We start from the raw sequence: 17545 nt of genomic DNA on the forward strand, positions 1-17545 counted from the left end.
GATAGAGCATGCCTGCATGTGTGAGCAGGGCAGGGGCAGAGGGAGAAGGAGAGAGAGAATCCTAAACAGGCTTCATACCCAACACAGGGCCTGACGTGGGGCTCGATCTCACAACTGTGTGATCATGACCTGGACCAAAATCAAGAGTTGGATGCTTAAATGACTAAGCCACCCAAACACCCCAACACCTTTTTTTTTTTTTTTTTAAGATTTTATTTTTAAGTAATCCCTACACCCAACAGGGGGCTCGAACCCCCAACCCCAATTTCAAGAGTCTGTTGCTCCACCAACTGAACCAGCCAGGTGCCTCTGATTCTAGCCACTCTTGCTCCATTCCTTCAGTGGGTTCACTTCCCTTCGGGTAAAATCTAAACTCCTTAGCAAGGTTCTTGCTCACCTTTCCAGCCCATCTTCTCTCACATCATGCACTACCTCCCACCATTCCAAATCAGCGTGTACTTCCCAAGACTTGCCTTTATTTCTTGGCTTCCTCTGGGACTTTGTGCTTGCCTACCTTTTGCCTATTCATTTGCCTTGAGGTCTCATCTTCTCTGGTAACCTTATCTAGGTTTTTCCCTGGTACCCCAAGTAGCTCTTATTCATTCTAGTCCCTTGAGGTTCTTAAATTCTTGAATAAGTGGCATGCATACCTGCATAACTTGCTCAGCTGACCCTTCCTCAGTTTAAGAACTTTGGTGTTTGAGGAAAGGATGTGATCTGAACTGCTGTAAGTATTTTCCTGCTGCTGCTGTTACTGTTTTATCCTTCTCTAAGACTGGAAACTATAATCACTGAGCTTTAATATAAATTAAAATGGTTTGTTTATTATACATCCTTCTTTTTCTATATTTTATTTCTTTAATACCCAGTCTCTATAGTCTAGCAGTCCTGTTAGGTTTTACTTTGAGAAGTACCTCTTATTCTTTTGAAAAGTAATGGTTTATTTATACTTCATTACCAAATGCTTGTTTTTAACCTACTTTATAAATTTTTAATTTGTGTGACTTTAATAGCCACCCAGTCAGCATAAGAAAATACTGGGTGTGTGCTTACTCAGTCTTTGCTTCCTCCTCCTATTTTATTCATAGGCTGGAATGTGCTTTTCTGCTTTTTAGTTGCCAGTTTCTCAATTTAGAATAAATTAGTTTACGAGAGGAAATCTTTATACTCGCAGAAGAGGCTACAGCTGAGGTGAACTATCAGCTCTTAAGAGTCTCTTAACCCAGGTGTCTAAGTTTCTTTCATTGAATAAATATTTAGTGAGCACCTACTATGTGTCAGGGATGATATAGGTATTTGAGATACCTTAGGGACCAAAATCAGTTTAAATAAATGTAAGCTTATAGAGCTTACACTCTAGCAGACATAGACAGAAAATAATATACATCGTATATTAGTAAACTCCATAATCTGTTAGAAGGTTATAGGTTCTATGGGGAAAAACACAGTAAGAGGAATGAAATGTGGTGGGGGTGATGATAGGTGGCAGACAGTGATTTAAAATGGGGGGTCAGGATATACCTAATTGAGAAGGTAACTTTTAAACTAAAAGTTTACCCACAGGGGTGCAGGGACAAGAGCTTCTGTGAAGAGGGAGCCCACTTGCAGTGAGGGAGGCTGCAGTGAAGCAAACCAAGGGCAGGGAAATAGGAGGCGGTCAGCAGAGGAAGAGGAGAAAGCCAGATCATGCAGGCCCACAGGCCATGGTGAGGACTTAAGGTTTTCCCTCGGAGTGAAATTACAGAACTTTAAACAGAGGAGTATATCCCTAAAAACTTCATCTACTACATCTTGAGTTAGTCACCTCTTACTCTGAAATTTGTTTGTTTTGGCTTTCACATATTTTAAAAATGCATATGCTACTTTTAAAACCAGTTGCCTCTGCATGTATTTGGCTATGATTAATGATTAAGGCTACTGCACATTAATTTGTCCATGTAGGGTCCTGCTCCCCCAGAGGAGGATATCTCCATGAAGGAAGAGAACCTCTGCCAAGCTTTCTCTGATGCCTTGCTCTGCAAAATCGAGGATATTGATAATGAGGACTGGGAGAACCCTCAGCTCTGCAGCGACTATGTTAAGGATATCTACCAGTATCTAAGGCAGCTTGAGGTGAGTGGGCCTCTGGGTGTTGGTTGTGCAAGCAATGTGGAATTCACCACACAGCTGGGAAGGAAATGAGGTCAGCTTTTTAAACTTTTCATTCCGTCAACAGGTTCTGCAATCCATAAATCCACGCTTCTTAGATGGAAGGGAGATAAACGGACGCATGCGCGCCATCCTGGTGGACTGGCTGGTGCAAGTCCACTCCAAGTTTAGGCTGCTGCAGGAGACCCTGTACATGTGCGTCGCCATCATGGATCGATTTTTACAGGTGAGTGTGGCTTCAGGGATTGTAGCAGTGCGCACTGGAATTGCATTGTGCAATACCAAAGGGTGGTACCTTGAAGAAAAGACCCAAAGTCACTTTGTGAGAAACCGAGGAACTTCATGTGCCAGAAGGGAAAGTAGCCAAGTGTGTCAGACCTCTGGTGATGCTGACCAGTGCTGGGCGTTTGTGTCAGGTCAGCCTGCAGAGAAATGCTGGGGGCCCCAGGGAGGGAGACGCTGCATTGCCAGTCATTCATCAGAGGAAACATACCAACACGAGGTCTGAAGGTCAGCCCAAGCCTGTGGTGCCTTTGGATATTGGTTTTCCAGGTCTGCTTAATCGATTTTGTAATTTGGTGCTCTCTGTTGTTAAGTTTCCTCATCTGAAAAATGAGGAATTTAGCTAGAGAATGTTGCAGTATCCAGCCAGCTGTTGCATGAATCGCTATAGAAAGGAGAGGAGGCAGAATTTTTTAAAGGGGGATTGGGAGTATGTGTGGGGAGTATACTGAGTTATGGAGGTCTAAAGTAGAGGAATGTAAGAAATTAAGCTGAGAGGCAGGAGTGGTCATCAAAATAGTTATCACCTGGTGTCCTAAAACCCTAACCAGTTAGAGGAAATGCCAGATAGAAAGCACTAGTGTTATCCATCAGGCAGTAGCCCTACTGCAGATAAAGATTTATGTATTTAAAGTTGACATTTATGATATAACTCAAGTGCAAATTCTGCCCAACAATACAGTAATAATTGTATTTATTATAATGATGACCCTGAGATACCACAAAATCCTACGAAACCATAGATTCAGTGGTTTGCATTATACATTCCTCATGGGGTAGGAAAGCAGTCAGATTTTAGGTAGATTTTAAAAAATGAGAGTTGAAGCAAGAAAAGCGAAGTCCCAGTTTAAAAGAAAAAGAAGGGGTGCCTGGGTGGCTCAGTTGGTTGAGGGTCCGACTTCGGCTCAGGTCATGATCTCGTGGCTCCCTCAGTTCGAGCCGCATGTCAGGCTCTGTGCTGATAGCTCAGAACCTGGAGCCTGCTTTGGATTCTGTGTTTTCTCTCTCTCTCTCTCTCTCTCTCTCTCTCTCTCTGCCCATGTTCTGTCTCTCTCTGTCTCAAAAATAAATAAATGTAAAAAAACAAACAAACAAAAAAAAACTTTAAAAGAAAAAGAAAATGAAGGGAAACACTCATACCCCGGACTGAGATTTCTTCTGACTCTGAAGCATCTTTGAAGATACCTCAGGTTGAATAATGAGCGTACTTTTGGTAATGAATGATTAAGGAAATGTTTGAGATAGCCCCTTCCACATCCCTAGGCATCCATTATTTAACCCTGCTTTTTGGCTTGACCTTATCTTGATTCAGACTGTGTGGAGTGCCATGTTGGGACTTCCCCCAGATGTTCAAGCCAGGATGATGAGACTGGAGCACAGACCAGGAGCTTGGTTCTCAGGCTTATTTCTTCCCTACTGAGAAGCTGAGTGATCTTGGGCTAGTGTCTGAATCTCTTCTCAGCCCATCTCTTTGTATGTGGAGAAAAATACATATACTTCCTAGGATTTTTGCGAGGATTCAGTGAGATGATTACTGAAATCTTTGCACTGTGCTTGGCACAGAGTGAATACTCAGTAATCTCTACACCCAGTGTGGGGCTTGAACCCACAACCCTGAAATCAAGAGTCACATGCTCCACCTAGTGAGCCAGCCAGGAGCCCCTGACGGTACCTGCAATTAATACACAGTTTACCTGTGCTCGTAAGAGGGGGATGAGGAGAGACGATGTGTACTTCTGCAGGACGTGATTCGCTCTCACTTTCTTCCCCCCAGTGCCCCAGTCCTCTGGTTGGACATAACTTTTGACACCTTCTTCTTCAATTAGGTTCAACCGGTTTCCCGTAAGAAGCTTCAACTGGTTGGAATTACGGCTCTGCTCTTGGCTTCCAAATATGAAGAGATGTTTTCTCCAAATATCGAAGACTTTGTTTACATCACAGACAATGCTTATACAAGCTCCCAAATCCGAGAAATGGAAACATTGATTTTGAAAGAACTGAAATTTGAGTTGGGTCGACCTTTGCCACTGCACTTCTTAAGGCGGGCCTCAAAAGCTGGGGAGGTAAGTGCCTCCGATTCCATATGAGACTTTATTTTCCCCCTGTTGTCTTATGCTAGAAACATTGATCCAATTAAAGGAAAACTTAAAAATTTATGGAAAACATGTTCTCATTAAGTCCTAATGTTTTATCTCCTCAATTCTTAAAAGACCTCATGCTCTGTGTTTTTAATATTCTGTGGAATAGGGCACTTGCTGGGAAGGACGGGTGAATTGAGTGGATTTCAGCTCCTAGGCCTTCACCTGTGATTTTGCAAGACAGTGATAATAGCTGTGCTTCTTACTGCTGTGGGCTATTCAATCCTAGGTCGATGTGGAACAGCATACTTTAGCCAAATACCTGATGGAGCTGACTCTCATTGACTATGACATGGTGCATTATCACCCTTCGAAGGTGGCAGCGGCTGCATCCTGCCTGTCCCAGAAAGTTATAGGCCAAGGAAAATGGGTGAGTGTTGCGTTAAGAAGAAATTTTAGACCCTCTGGATATGAAAGGTCTTACCATTTTCACCACAGTGTTGTTAAAGCAATTGTTAAAATCCAGAAGCCTAGGGGCGCCTGGGTGGCGCAGTCGGTTAAGCGTCCGACTTCAGCCAGGTCACGATCTTGCGGTCCGTGAGTTCGAGCCCCGCGTCAGGCTCTGGGCTGATGGCTCGGAGCCTGGAGCCTGTTTCCGCTTCTGTGTCTCCCTCTCTCTCTGCCCCTCCCCCGTTCATGCTCTGTCTCTCTCTGTCCCAAAAATAAATAAAAAACGTTGAAAAAAAAAAATTTAAAAAAAAAAAAAAATAAAATCCAGAAGCCTAAAAGAAAGCTGCTTGGAATGCTTCAGACGTAGACTAGGTAAGCACACCATGGCACCCAGGTGCTAACTATACAGTTGTGAAGGCTGCGCACGGCTGCCTACAACTGGTATGCTAAGGTTTCTGGGATCTTTGGTTAAATGAAACCAGCAAGGCGTCAAGCATCTAAGACAAAAGCAGGGCCAAGGCCCAATTGATTGAGCCAGTAAAGGTAAAAAGGAGCCACTTTTAGGTTTATACAAGTAGCCAAAGCTGCCAGCAACTGTGGTCCTTATCTCACGCACCAAAACGGACAAGAACCAAAACGAAAGGGGCCAGGTGACTACAGTGGGAGTCGTGGGATACCCTTTTGCGAAGGAGCCAACTCTAGACTGGTACTAAGCAGTTTTATCATCTGTAGTTGTGCCCCAAGAGCAGCAGAACAAAAGCCTACTCAGAGCCCAGGTGTTAAGAAACGGTCTCAAGATAGCCTCTCAGGGGAGATATGGAGGAGGGTGGGAGCTGCTCTTCCCAGCCTCCCTCCCCTCACATTCCAGGAGGATCACCAAGCATTCTGCCAAGACACATCAGCTGGGCTTCAGGCCTTTGCCTGGCCCTATGTGGCTGCCTGCAAGCTTGCCAGGACACCATGGCAGGGCTGTCCCTCCACACATTTTTTGTAAGAAAGAAGGGGAATAAGAGAGAGAGAGAGAGTACGTATGTGTGCTTAGGTATTTCCTAATTAAAAAAAAAAAAAAAAAAAAACAGGAAGAATAGACCAGAAACTAATGGAAATGATACCTGTGGGGTTGGGTGGGAACAGGTAGAAGGCTGGGGATGGGAGCAACACTTGTGGTTGTAATTTTTTATCAGCTGTATACAATATAATGTAACTTTTTTGATTTCTGAACAATATGAGTGTTTATGCAAACCCTAACTGGAATTTAACAGAAACAACAATGTCACCATATATCAAACTGGTAATAGAACACTGAGGGAAGAATTACTTTATCAGGTTAGATAAAACAAAGGACCAAAAGAGGTAACATACTTAAAGTTTACTTGGGAGATGTATTGTTAGTAGTAATCTGTTATTATAATTGTGAAACTATTTAGGAATATTAGGGTAAAACAAACATTCAATGTTATTAAGGACTAAAATTTTCACAATAAGAAGAGGGATAATATTAACAATTAAAAACAAAGGAAAACCCCTATGGCGTTAAATCTATTTTGGAAATATCGGTAAATTAATCATGAGAGGGCCCGGAAACAGTGATAACCCAGTAGCAATGATCATACCTAGTGCCCACATAATGGATACTAAGTACCATTACCCACTAGGAACTAGGCTACCTTTGAGAGATAGCTGCTCTCAGGGTTGGGGGAGAAGAAGTATAAGGTGAGCCTAGATCAGTTTGTAATAGACACCAAGCAAATTCTCAAGGATCAGTGGGGGTCGTGTGAAAAGGACATAGGAACTGGCTTGAAAGGGCTCTTACTGACTCGATCTGAGCATTGTAAAGAATAGTGACAGGGGCGCCTGGGTGGCTCAGTCAGTTAAGCATCTGACTTCGGTTCAGGTCATGATCTTGCAGTTTGTGAGTTCGAGGCCCGCGTCGGGCTCTGTGCTGACAGCTCAGAGCCTGGAGCCTGCTTTGGATTCTGTGTCTCCCTCTCTCTCTGCCCCTCCCGCACTTGTGCTCTGTCTCTCTCTGTCTCTCAGAAATGAATAAATGTAAAAAAAAAAAAAAAAAAAATGAATAGTGACAGTAATAGATTGTAATGCATTTTTAAAAAATGTTTATTTGTTGAGAGAGAGAGATGGAGGATGAGGCAGGCTCTGTGCTGACAACAGAGATCCTAATAACAGGGCTCAAACCCATAAACTGTGATATGACCTGAGCTGAAGTCAGACACTTAACCAATTGAGCCACCAGGCACCCTGATTGTAACACATTTTTAAAAATCCATGCATTTATAATGATACAAAAGAAAGAATGGAAGAGGGGCTCTTTATTATTATTATTTTTTAATCAGGATACCAGCTAATTAAAGCAGAAAGAATGGTAGAGTTAGAAATCAAATTTTAGGGGCGCCTGGGTGGCTCAGTTGATGAAGCCTCTGACCCTTGGTTTTGGCTCAGGTTATGATCCCACAGTGCTTGAGATGAGCCCCTGTATCGGGCTCTGCACTGACAGCACGGAGCCTGCTTAGGAATCTCTCTCTCCCCCCTTGCCTGCTCGTGCACACACACGCTCTCTCAAAATACATATTAAAAAAAATAAATAAATAAAATTTTAACCCCTAATGTAAAAACTGATTCAAGTGAGGATCGACTGATGCTCATATCATTAGGTGAGGTAATTTTGGAGGACAAGATTCACATGGTCTCAAAATATCACCTCAGAGGTATGTAATAATGCTGAAGAAAGCTGTACCTTTATGATAGGGAGTCTGCAAATTACCACCTTAACCTGGTGATCAAGCTTGGCATCACCAGTGGTAGGAGCACCTGACTTGACCTATGTTCTGGTGCAATAAGAAGTAATGCATTATCATCTCCATGAAATTCATGCCCCAGATGTTTGACACGAATCCAGTCATCAGGAAACACTCAGATTTAAATGTGGGATGTTCTAAAAGTAACTGGCCTGGACTCTTCAAGTTGTCATTTAAAGCCAAGAAAATAGGAGTTGTTTTAAGTAAAAAACCCCCCAAAGATCAGATATACTGCATGTACCTTAATTGGACCTGGATCTAAAAAGACAAATCCATGAAAGATGTTTTTGGAACAGTTGGAGAAATTTGAATATAGACTGTATTCTAGATGATACTATGGAAATGTTGATTTTTTTTGTGAAAAGCTTTGTGTCTAGACAGGAAAATACTATTTAGGGGATGTTTCTGAAGCATTTAGAAGTGATGTGTAATGGTGTCTGCAACTCATTGTCAAATAGTTCCAAAATTGTGTGTGAATACATACATACACAATTCCTGCTAAACCATTTGCAACTGAGTTAGCTGCAGACACCATGAGAGAGAAAACGAGAAAGTGGCAAAATGTTAATAGGTGAATCTGCACAAAAGATGTACAGATGTTCATTATGTTATCTCATTTTTTCTGAAATAATTTGAAATTTTTTGAAATAAAAAACTTGAGGGAACAAGGCTGCTGGTACATGGATGATATAGGGTCCTGGTACCAGTGGCTCATTTTAGCTAAGTTACTTTCCTCTGGGACATGTCTTCTTTGGGCTCTGAACCTACTAGCTCTAGGTCTTCTCGTTTTCTGGGAATTGACTTGAAAATGCCGGTGGTTGTGTGTTATTTCAGAATTAATCTTGCTTTGTTCTTTTTTTCTTTAAATCATTTTAGGATTGGGGCACATGGCAGCCTCAGTGGGTACAGCATGAGACTCTTGATCTCAGAGTTGTGGATTCAAGCCCCACATTGGGCAAGGAGCCTACTTTAAATTAATAAAAAAAATACTTTAGGAATAAGATTAAATTGTGACTGGGGCGCCTGGATGGCCCAGTTAGTTGAGCATCTGACTCTTGATTTCAGCTCAGGTCATGATTCCAGGATTGTGGGATCAAGCCCTGTGTCAGGTTCTGCTGAGAGTAGAGCCTGCTTAAGATTCTCTCTCTCTGCCCCTCTCCCCTGCTCATATGCACTCCCTCTCTCTCTCTTAAAAAAGAAAAAAAGTAAAAAAGAAAAAGATTAAATTATGATTTATCTTCCCAATTAGATTGTGCATATGAGACAGATGTACTTTGGCTTTTAGAATTTTATCACAGAACTGAAATAAAGTTAGGTTACCTATCTTCACACATGATAGATCTTACTGCCAATCAACAACTGTCCTTTTGCTTGACCTTTGTTCTCCAGGAGGCTAGGTCACAAAGCCTCTACCCCTAGAGGCTTCTCTGCTCTCTGTTCTCCAGTGCTTAACTACACAGTGCCCAACGAGAGAATCCCGGGCAGTCTTTAGTTCTTCTGGATTTTGTAGATTAGATTGCTGCCCACGGCCTAATTTATTCTTAATAATGAACCTCTTTCCCTAACAATATGGGAATCAGCTCTGTCCAGCTCCCCACCAGCCACTGTCCAGTAGGGCTTTGATTGGGGCAGGGGGGGCGGTGGTGTATGTGTGAGATGTGCTTGTCCCAGGTCTCTGCCATTACTCTGAAAGGGGCTTTCCTTTGCTGGGTTTTATTTTTACTCTGCCCCACTTTCCATCCCCCCACTCCCACCCCGGTGTGGTGATAGAAGCATGAAAGCTTTGTTACTTGGAGTACCCTACATACCCCTGCAACCTTTTTAAAAAAAATAATAATTATGGGAACTTTGTCACTTGATTTAGCTGAAGTTGCACAGTGTCTTAATTTAGTCTTGCTCAGAGCCAGAGTCATCTGCTTTTACTGGCTGCTTTGCTGGTACAATGGTAGTGTTTAGGGCTGTTACTGAATTTTACAAAAGTAAGAATATCATTGTATAGCTTTTATGCAAGTGATAAGTGATGTTAGCATGTATAAGATGTGCTCTTCTAAAGAAGCGGAGGCTTTATCTTGCACCTTTTCTCTTCATTGTGTTCCAGAACTTAAAACAGCAGTATTACACTGGATACACAGAGAATGAAGTATTGGAAGTCATGCAGCACATGGCCAAAAATGTCGTGAAAGTTAACGAAAACTTAACGAAATTCATCGTAAGTACTCCTCCCCCAACCGTGGAAAGCATTAGATTATGGGTTTTGTGAATGAGAGTATGTGTACGTATGTGCGTTTGCGTTTTCATGTAAACGTAATATTGGCATATGTGAGAGTCTATTTTAGCACGAACTCTTTTCTAGTCCAGCAGGGGATGGATGGAGCATACTGACGTATCCGAAAAGCAGACTTTCTTCAAAACTAAGTAGCTAGGCTAACCAGGTCCAGGCCCCAGGTAGTCAGCCAGATGGCCATTCAGTGTGTCTCCCCACCTTGTCCCAGCATCCTGGGCGGGGCACTCAGCATCAGGGAAGGCGCTCCCCATGTCATCTGGAACAGCAAGGGCCCACGTCAAAGGGCTCCGTGAAGACTCGGGTTTTGGGGTGGGATCACTCAGGGCCTTTGTCCAGGATCTTTTGGGACAGTGACCAAATCATGGTGAAGAGGGAGGGGCAAGAAGCCCATTCAGAAAGCCTCCTCGGGGTCTGGTATCTGTCTCTGTGGGGCCCACCTGAGAGGAGGAGTCAGAGGAGATTGGGTGCTGTCCTGTGCTTGTGTGATGCCGAGTATCACCACAGGTGTGGTGACAAAGAGCAAGGCATTTGTGCCGAGCGTCCTCACCCCCGGTTCCTTGCATGTAGTTTCTGTATGATTTAGCACACCATGGAAGTGTGACATGTTTTCAGTCCTTAGGGTATTGTTGTCTGGGACCCGCTAAGCACTGGTTGCCACTTGCTTTTATTGCCAGTTGTTGCTGCCGGTCCTGGCAGACCTGTTCTGTCGTGATGGTGCTTAGGTATGATAAACACAGCTCCTACCTCCCAACCCTCTGGCAACATAGGAGAGAGAGCCTGCTCCTTGGACCTTGACACCATTTATTCCTCCATCACCTGTGCTACCAGCTGGGCTTTATCCATTGCTAGGCATGGAAGAAAATTGTCGGGTGCAACACATTATGACCTCAGAGCTCTAGCTGGCTTCAGTGATTCAGCATCATCGCACTAGTTGGAGATTGTGGGTCTGGCCCTTAAATACTTGTGAATTAGACTAGGAACATGGTATAAGGTAGGGGGTCCTGATGCGTGCTTAATCACAGATGACTTCTGCAGGCCATCAAGAATAAGTATGCAAGCAGCAAACTCCTGAAGATCAGCACGATTCCTCAGCTGAACTCAAAAGCCATCCAAGAGCTTGCGTCCCCTCTGATGGGACGGTCCTAGGCTGCCGTGGCCCTCAGGGAAGAGTGCTTCATTTGGGTGCTTTGACTTGCTGATTTGGAACTCTTCACTTTGTACATAGTCGTCTGGTCTATTTCATGAAAGCTTTTCTTAGACCTATTTTCTAAATGTATATTGAGGAAAAATAAAGCTATTAATTTTTCTTCAGGTATCCTATGTGTATTTATTTCTTTTTGAGCTATTATGAGAAGCATGTAAATTATTGCCTTTATGGCTTTGGGAAAGATCTTCCTGCCACTTTCTCAAATGGAAAAACTAGAACTTGGCTTCAGTGAATGCTAACCCATTCTTAAACTTCTGAGATATAAAAAGATTCATGATGAAATTTGAAAACGGGAGGATAACTATGACTGTTTCTTTTCAGAATGTACTCAACTATTTTCTCATTCCTATACAGGAACGCCTGGCCCACTGGGCTGAGGGCTACCAGAAGCAGCCCTCACAGTATGCCTCTCCTTCAAAGGCATGGTGGGGACCAGGAATGTCAGTCCTAAGGGGCCACCACTGGAAAACAAAAACGGGTCTGTGACACCTTGTTAATGTTGAAACTTGGAATGCATTTTCCTATTTCATGGGTTACTATTTGTTTTTTTTTTTGGCAGGCAGTTGATCACATTTAGCATTATTCTCTAAGTGTGAATGCATTCACAGTCTCCAACCACTAAAAACAAAAACAAAACCCATAAAATAAATGAGTGTCTTACAGCAACAACTTCCCAAACTATTAGCTCAGCACATGTTAATTGCTTTTTGAGAAAAAGGAGCTAGTCAAATACATTCGGGAAACATTGCAAACACATTACGATTCATAAAGGCTCAGAGAAGCTTTGCAGTAAACTCTTAACTCCGCCGTTCCCCAGTCCAGAGTGTGGTAAGTGCTGCCTTCTGCGTGACAGTGAGATGTGCAGGTGCTGGTTCTGAGACTCAGCTGTGGCTTCTGGCTGCCCTGGGAGGCGAGCCTGGCTGGCTGTAGCTAGTGCTCACTTCCCACCCCTCTCCCTAGGCAGGCCGGGCCGCCTAAGTAAGTCTTTATGTGCGTGAGCACTTGGAGAAATGGGAGTCTTCTGTGTTAAAATCCTAGTGTAAAGCTTTAGAAGTATCTCTCTTTGAGTGAGACTTGTTCTCATGGCAGACTTAGGCTGACTTGGGTCACACATGTGAATAGTAATGAAGTGAGACCCTGCGAGGAAGCTTTCGCTTCCCGGGGATGCTTGAGCTCCAGCTTCTCGTCAAGAAGAGATGGGTTTTGTAGACTATTCTGAGACATTTTATAGCTTCTTTATTACATATTTTGCTTAGTTAAATATTAAATACCCCGACTCAGGAAATTCCTATTTACAGGATGTCATAAAAAAAGACCTTTAATATCCTTCCTATGTGCCATAGCAGGCACCCAAAACTAAAGTGTTATACATATGAAATAAGAAATTACTACTGTAAAAGTAGAAATCATAATATAAAAGCATTGCAACTAGAAAATGAGGTGATGGAACCATAGTATTTGAAGAGCACAGATGCTGAAGCTGCATCGCATGGGTCTGAGTCTACTTAGCAACTATGATCTCTGTGCCTTGTTTTTGTGTCTGTAACATGGGGGTAAGAGCATCTACCTCATAATGTTGTAGTGCAAAGTAAAGTATGCCAAGCCCTTAGCACAGTGTCTGGATGTGCTTGAATGTTTGTGGCTATTATTATAAGGAGGTGGTGGTCTTGGAATGAGATGGACATTGGGCATTCAAAGATATGTTAGGCACAGCTCTTGCCTGTCAAAGCAATTTACAGGGGCATTTGGGTGGTTCACTCGGAAGCATCTGACTCTTGATTTCGGCTCAGGTTATGATCTCATTGTTTGTGGAATTGAGCCCCATGTCAGGTTCTGTGCTGACAGCATGGTTTCTGCCTGGGATTCTCTCCCCTCTCTCTCTACCTCTCCCCTGCTCGTGTGCCTGCTGTCTCTGAGAGAGAGAGAGTTTACAAATTTATAGCTGTTGAGTCCTGTTTGTGAGTTTTTTTTTTAATTTTGGTTTTTGATTTTTGAGAAAAAGATATTGGAAGTTGAAAGGTTGACAGACTATCAAACTCTTTGTTATTTGCTTGATTGAAGACAAAGATGAAAAGCATGGGCATTGGGGTCAGATCAGGGGTCAATTGACGGGTTCCTCTACTTCAGAGCTGCATGACCTTGGGCAAAGTAGTGAACTGCACTGATCCTTCTCATTTGCTAAGTGGTTTTAGAGTAGTTCATGCTGGTTAGAAGGGGCAGGTGCAGTACTGTAGGCAGGAAAGGCATCAAGTAGTTGGTAAGAGTAAAAATAAGTTCCTAAATTCAGGAGCAACTGTGAAGACCAGCTAGGCCTCTGGAGCGACACAAAACAAGGCAGGAAACGGAGTGATGTTGCAGAATGGCTCCCACTCTTTGACCATAAAAGTGAAAGGTGCCAGGAACATCATCAGGTTCTCCACCAAAGATGCATCCTGTACACACCGTACTCCCGAAACTGGACTCTGACCCCACCTGGCAATGAAGCCACTGTAAAAGTAGCAAGTAGAGGCAGGGCCAGCCTTTAGTCTGCCCAGCTTCACTCAGGAGGTCTGCGGAGTTCAGAGGGAGTCCAGAAGAGAAAAGATTTGGATTATGTATAAGCCCTGCTCTGTGGCAAGTCAGTGAAGATCGTCAGTTACGTGGATGCATAGCCATGTTGTCTCGTACTTGTTCTTGTGGACATCTCTGCCTGGAAGGAGCCATGCCTGAAGGAGGAGGAAGATCTCTCCCTGGTGCCTGGGATAAGCTGCTCTCCACACCGAAACTAACTGTCCCCAGCAAGACTCTCCCAGTCTCCCTGGCAGTTGAGGCGTGACTAAGTTCCAGCTGTTGGAACATGAGTGGACATGGTATGTGCACTTTGGAAGAAATGTTCTTTCTTTATTTTGATGTTTACTTATTTTTGAGAGAGAGAGAGAGTGTGCAAGCAGGGGAGGGGCAGAGAGAGAGACACACACACAGAATCCAAAGCAGACTCCAGGCTCTGAGCTGTCAGCACAGAGCCCCATGCAGGGCCCTAACTCACAAACCGTGAGATGGTGACTTGAGCTGAAGTCAGACGCTTAACCGACCGAGTCACCCAGGCACCCCACAAAGAATGTTCTTTAAAAAGGAAACTGTTGGGGCGCCTGGGTGGCTCAGTCATTTGAGCGTCCAACTTCAGCTCAGGTCACCATCTCACGGTTCGTGAGTTCGAGCTCCGTGTCAGGCTCTGTGCTGACAGCTCGGAGCCTAGAGCCTGCTTCCGATTCTGTGTGTCCCTCTCTCTCTGCCCCTCCCCTGCTCATGCTCTGTTTCTCTCTGTCTCTCAAAGATGACTAAACAAAAAAAAATTTTTTTTAAAAGGAAACTGCTTCCCATCACCTTTCCACACCATTAGGGCTGGGCTTGGTAATGATGGTATCAGGTTTGACCAGATGGGCTGAGGCAACATGTGTGCATGTTTTTCACACCTGTTGGGGGAACAGGCTTATAAAAAAGGCCTCAGCCTTTGCCCTCTCCATGGGCATCGTCTTGCTTCCGTAAGCACTGTGGAAGAGATGACCCTTTTGCATGATGTTTTCAGAGAGCCAACTGCGCTGCCTGCTCCACCCCCTGTTTATTAGCACTTAGTCCCTCTGGTGGTTCTCAAAATGTGGCCTGGGGTCCCCTGGGGTATCTTGAGACTCCTTCAAGAAGACCATGAGGTCAAAACTATTTTCATGATAATACTAAGATGTTTGCCTTTTTTTGTTCTTGTCTGTCATTAGTGTAAGGTGGAATCTTCCAGAGGCTATGAGAAGTGATGATGTCATCGCTCTGGTGGTTAGTGGAATGTGTATGTGTGTTTGTTGGTGTTTTAAAATTTTCTGTTTTAGGAGCTCCTGGGTGGCTCAGTCAGTTGAGCAACCGACTTCAGCTCAGGTCGTGATCTCATGGTTCACAAGTTTGAGTCCCGCATTGGGCTCTGTGCTGAAAGCTTAGGTAGAGACTGGAGCCTGCTGCAGATTCTGTGTCCCTCTCTCTCTGTACTTCCCCAGCTTGTGCTGTCTCTCTCAAAAATAAGATAAACATTAAAAAAAATTTTTTTTTTTAATTTTCTAATTTCTCTTATGGTAAATACAGATAGCTATAACAGACAAAAGCAGAACTCTTTGAGGTCTTCAATAACATTGAAGAGTATATTTTATTTTATTTTAATTTTTTTAACATGTTTATTTGAAAGAGCATGAGCAGGAGAGGGGCAGAGAAAGAGGGAGACACAGAATCCAAAGCAGGCTCCAGGCTCAGAGCTGTCAGTACAGAGCCCGACGCGGGGCTTGAACTCACAACTGTGAGATCATGACCCGGGCCAAAGTCAGACACTCAAGCAACTGAGCCACCCAGTCTCCCCTTTTTAAAATTTTATTTATTTTTATTATTTTTTTAAATGTTGGTAACACTGAAGAGTATAAAGGGGTTCTGAGGCCAAAGGGTTTGAGAACTGCTTGTCTATTGCTCGTTTGAACATCTCTGTCCTAGGGAACATTCAAGCCTGCTCACTTGGTACTTGGTTACTTTAAAACCTTTGGTTGAAGGGATCTGTCACATCTTCACACTGCATTTTCTACTTCTGTATATGTATGGTATATGTGTGTAAGCATATAATCATTCCAAACAGGATGGGGTATTGTAGAAGGCAGAGGTGGCCCCTTGATCCTCTTTACACTCTCCCAGGTGAAGTGACTCCCAAACTAACCACACGACTACTTAGCTGAACAGTGAACAAAATGGCAGGCCTGGCTAGATACGGGGCCAAGAGAAGCCTAGGATAAGGACTTCACACCTATAAACAAGTGTTTACTCACCTACTCAAGCATCACTTGTTGTGGACCCCCTTGGGCCTGGCACTAGGCGAGGCTTCTGGGTGCAGAGGTGGGGCTTGCTCTGTGGTCCTGAGCCAGGGCTCTTCCTGCTGCTTGTCCAGAGGCTGGACTCAGTTCCTACGCTGTCACCTAGAGCCTGAGGGGTCCTGGTTACACTCCAGTTTTAAAGGCCAATCATTAAAAGTAGCCAGGATTGATTTTTCTCCCCATTTTAAAAATTTTAAGTTTATTTATTTGGAGGTGGGGGAGGAGGGGCAGAGAGAGAGAAAGAGAGAGAGAGAGAATCCCAAGCAGGCTCTGCACTGTCAGCACAGACCCCGATGCGGGGCTCAAATCCAGGAGCCATGAGATCATGACCTGAGCCGAAATCAAGAGTCAGATGATGCTTAACTGACTGAGCCACCCAGGCGCCCCTGGGTTATTTTATTCTTTAATGCATAACATTAGGAAAATTATGTAAAGCCATTAATTTTTTTTTCAGTATAGCTAACACACAATGCTGTAGTTTCAGGTGTACAACTTAGTGATTTGACAAGTTTATACATGATGCTCTGCTCACAAGTGTAGCTACCATCTGTCCCATTACATCACTTATAGTACCATTGACTGTATTCCTTATGCTGTGCCTTTTATTCCCATGACTTATTCATTCTGTGATTGGAAGCCTGTATATCTCCCTGTCACCTTCACCCATTTTGTCCCCCCAACCTCCCTCCCTCCCTCTTCTAGCCACCAGTTTGTTCTCTGTATTTATAGGTCTATTTTTTTCTTTTTAGATTCTACTGATGAGTGGAATCATATAGTGTTTGTCTTTCTCAGTCTGATTTATTTCACTTAGCATAATACCTTCTAGGTTCATCCATGTTGTCTCAAATGGTACAGTCTCATCCTTTTTTTATGAATACATTTTTTTTAAGGAGTTTCACAGTGATTCCTTCTACTGCCTTAGTTCCTCCAGAGCTTGAGCTAATATTTATCCTCAAGATAGCCCTTTTCAAAATAACCTATGCTCAACTCAGACTGTCCTGTCACTTGGCCCCAAATTCTTTTAAAGTTGGTCTTCTTTTATCCCAGGACTGATTTTCAGGGGGGAAAAACAAGCCCTCCAAGGGTGTGTGGTAACAATGGAAGGTGATCTTGGCAGTCCTGCTTGTGAGAAAGCCACCTGCGTGTTGAGGCTTTGGGGGTCCAGGATGCTCCTTCGTTCGAATTCTGGTTCTAGCGCCTTCCTCCCACTTTGCGTGAGTCCAGGAATGTGAAGATCCTTTGTCAAATATTAAGAGACTCTTGGTGTAAACAGGGATTACCTTTCCTCGTGTCATCACATTATGGCTTTATTTTCCTCTCAACTGGTCACAAAATGGAACGGAAATCTACTTTAAATGTTGTTATTGTTACCAAATGAAGTTTGCTCCCTGTTCTTGAAAATGCAGAATCAA

At 43.5% G+C, this 17545-nt stretch overlaps 1 protein-coding gene across 1 annotated transcript in view; it reads left to right on the forward strand.

The window, feature by feature from the left end:
• The window catches only part of CCNB2 (cyclin B2), a 27606-nt gene extending 16236 nt beyond the window's left edge, over window positions 1–11370 (forward strand). The window contains exons 4-9 of the mRNA XM_049613716.1: window positions 1942–2112; window positions 2216–2374; window positions 4257–4493; window positions 4798–4938; window positions 9870–9980; window positions 11091–11370. Coding sequence (XP_049469673.1) covers window positions 1942–2112; window positions 2216–2374; window positions 4257–4493; window positions 4798–4938; window positions 9870–9980; window positions 11091–11201 — 930 coding nt within the window. The 3' untranslated portion in view covers window positions 11202–11370. The remainder of the gene's footprint in view (window positions 1–1941; window positions 2113–2215; window positions 2375–4256; window positions 4494–4797; window positions 4939–9869; window positions 9981–11090) is intronic.
• Window positions 11371–17545: the final 6175 nt, after the last annotated feature.

Source organism: Panthera uncia (assembly GCF_023721935.1).
Source record: "Panthera uncia isolate 11264 chromosome B3 unlocalized genomic scaffold, Puncia_PCG_1.0 HiC_scaffold_1, whole genome shotgun sequence".
NCBI lineage: Eukaryota > Metazoa > Chordata > Mammalia > Carnivora > Felidae > Panthera > Panthera uncia.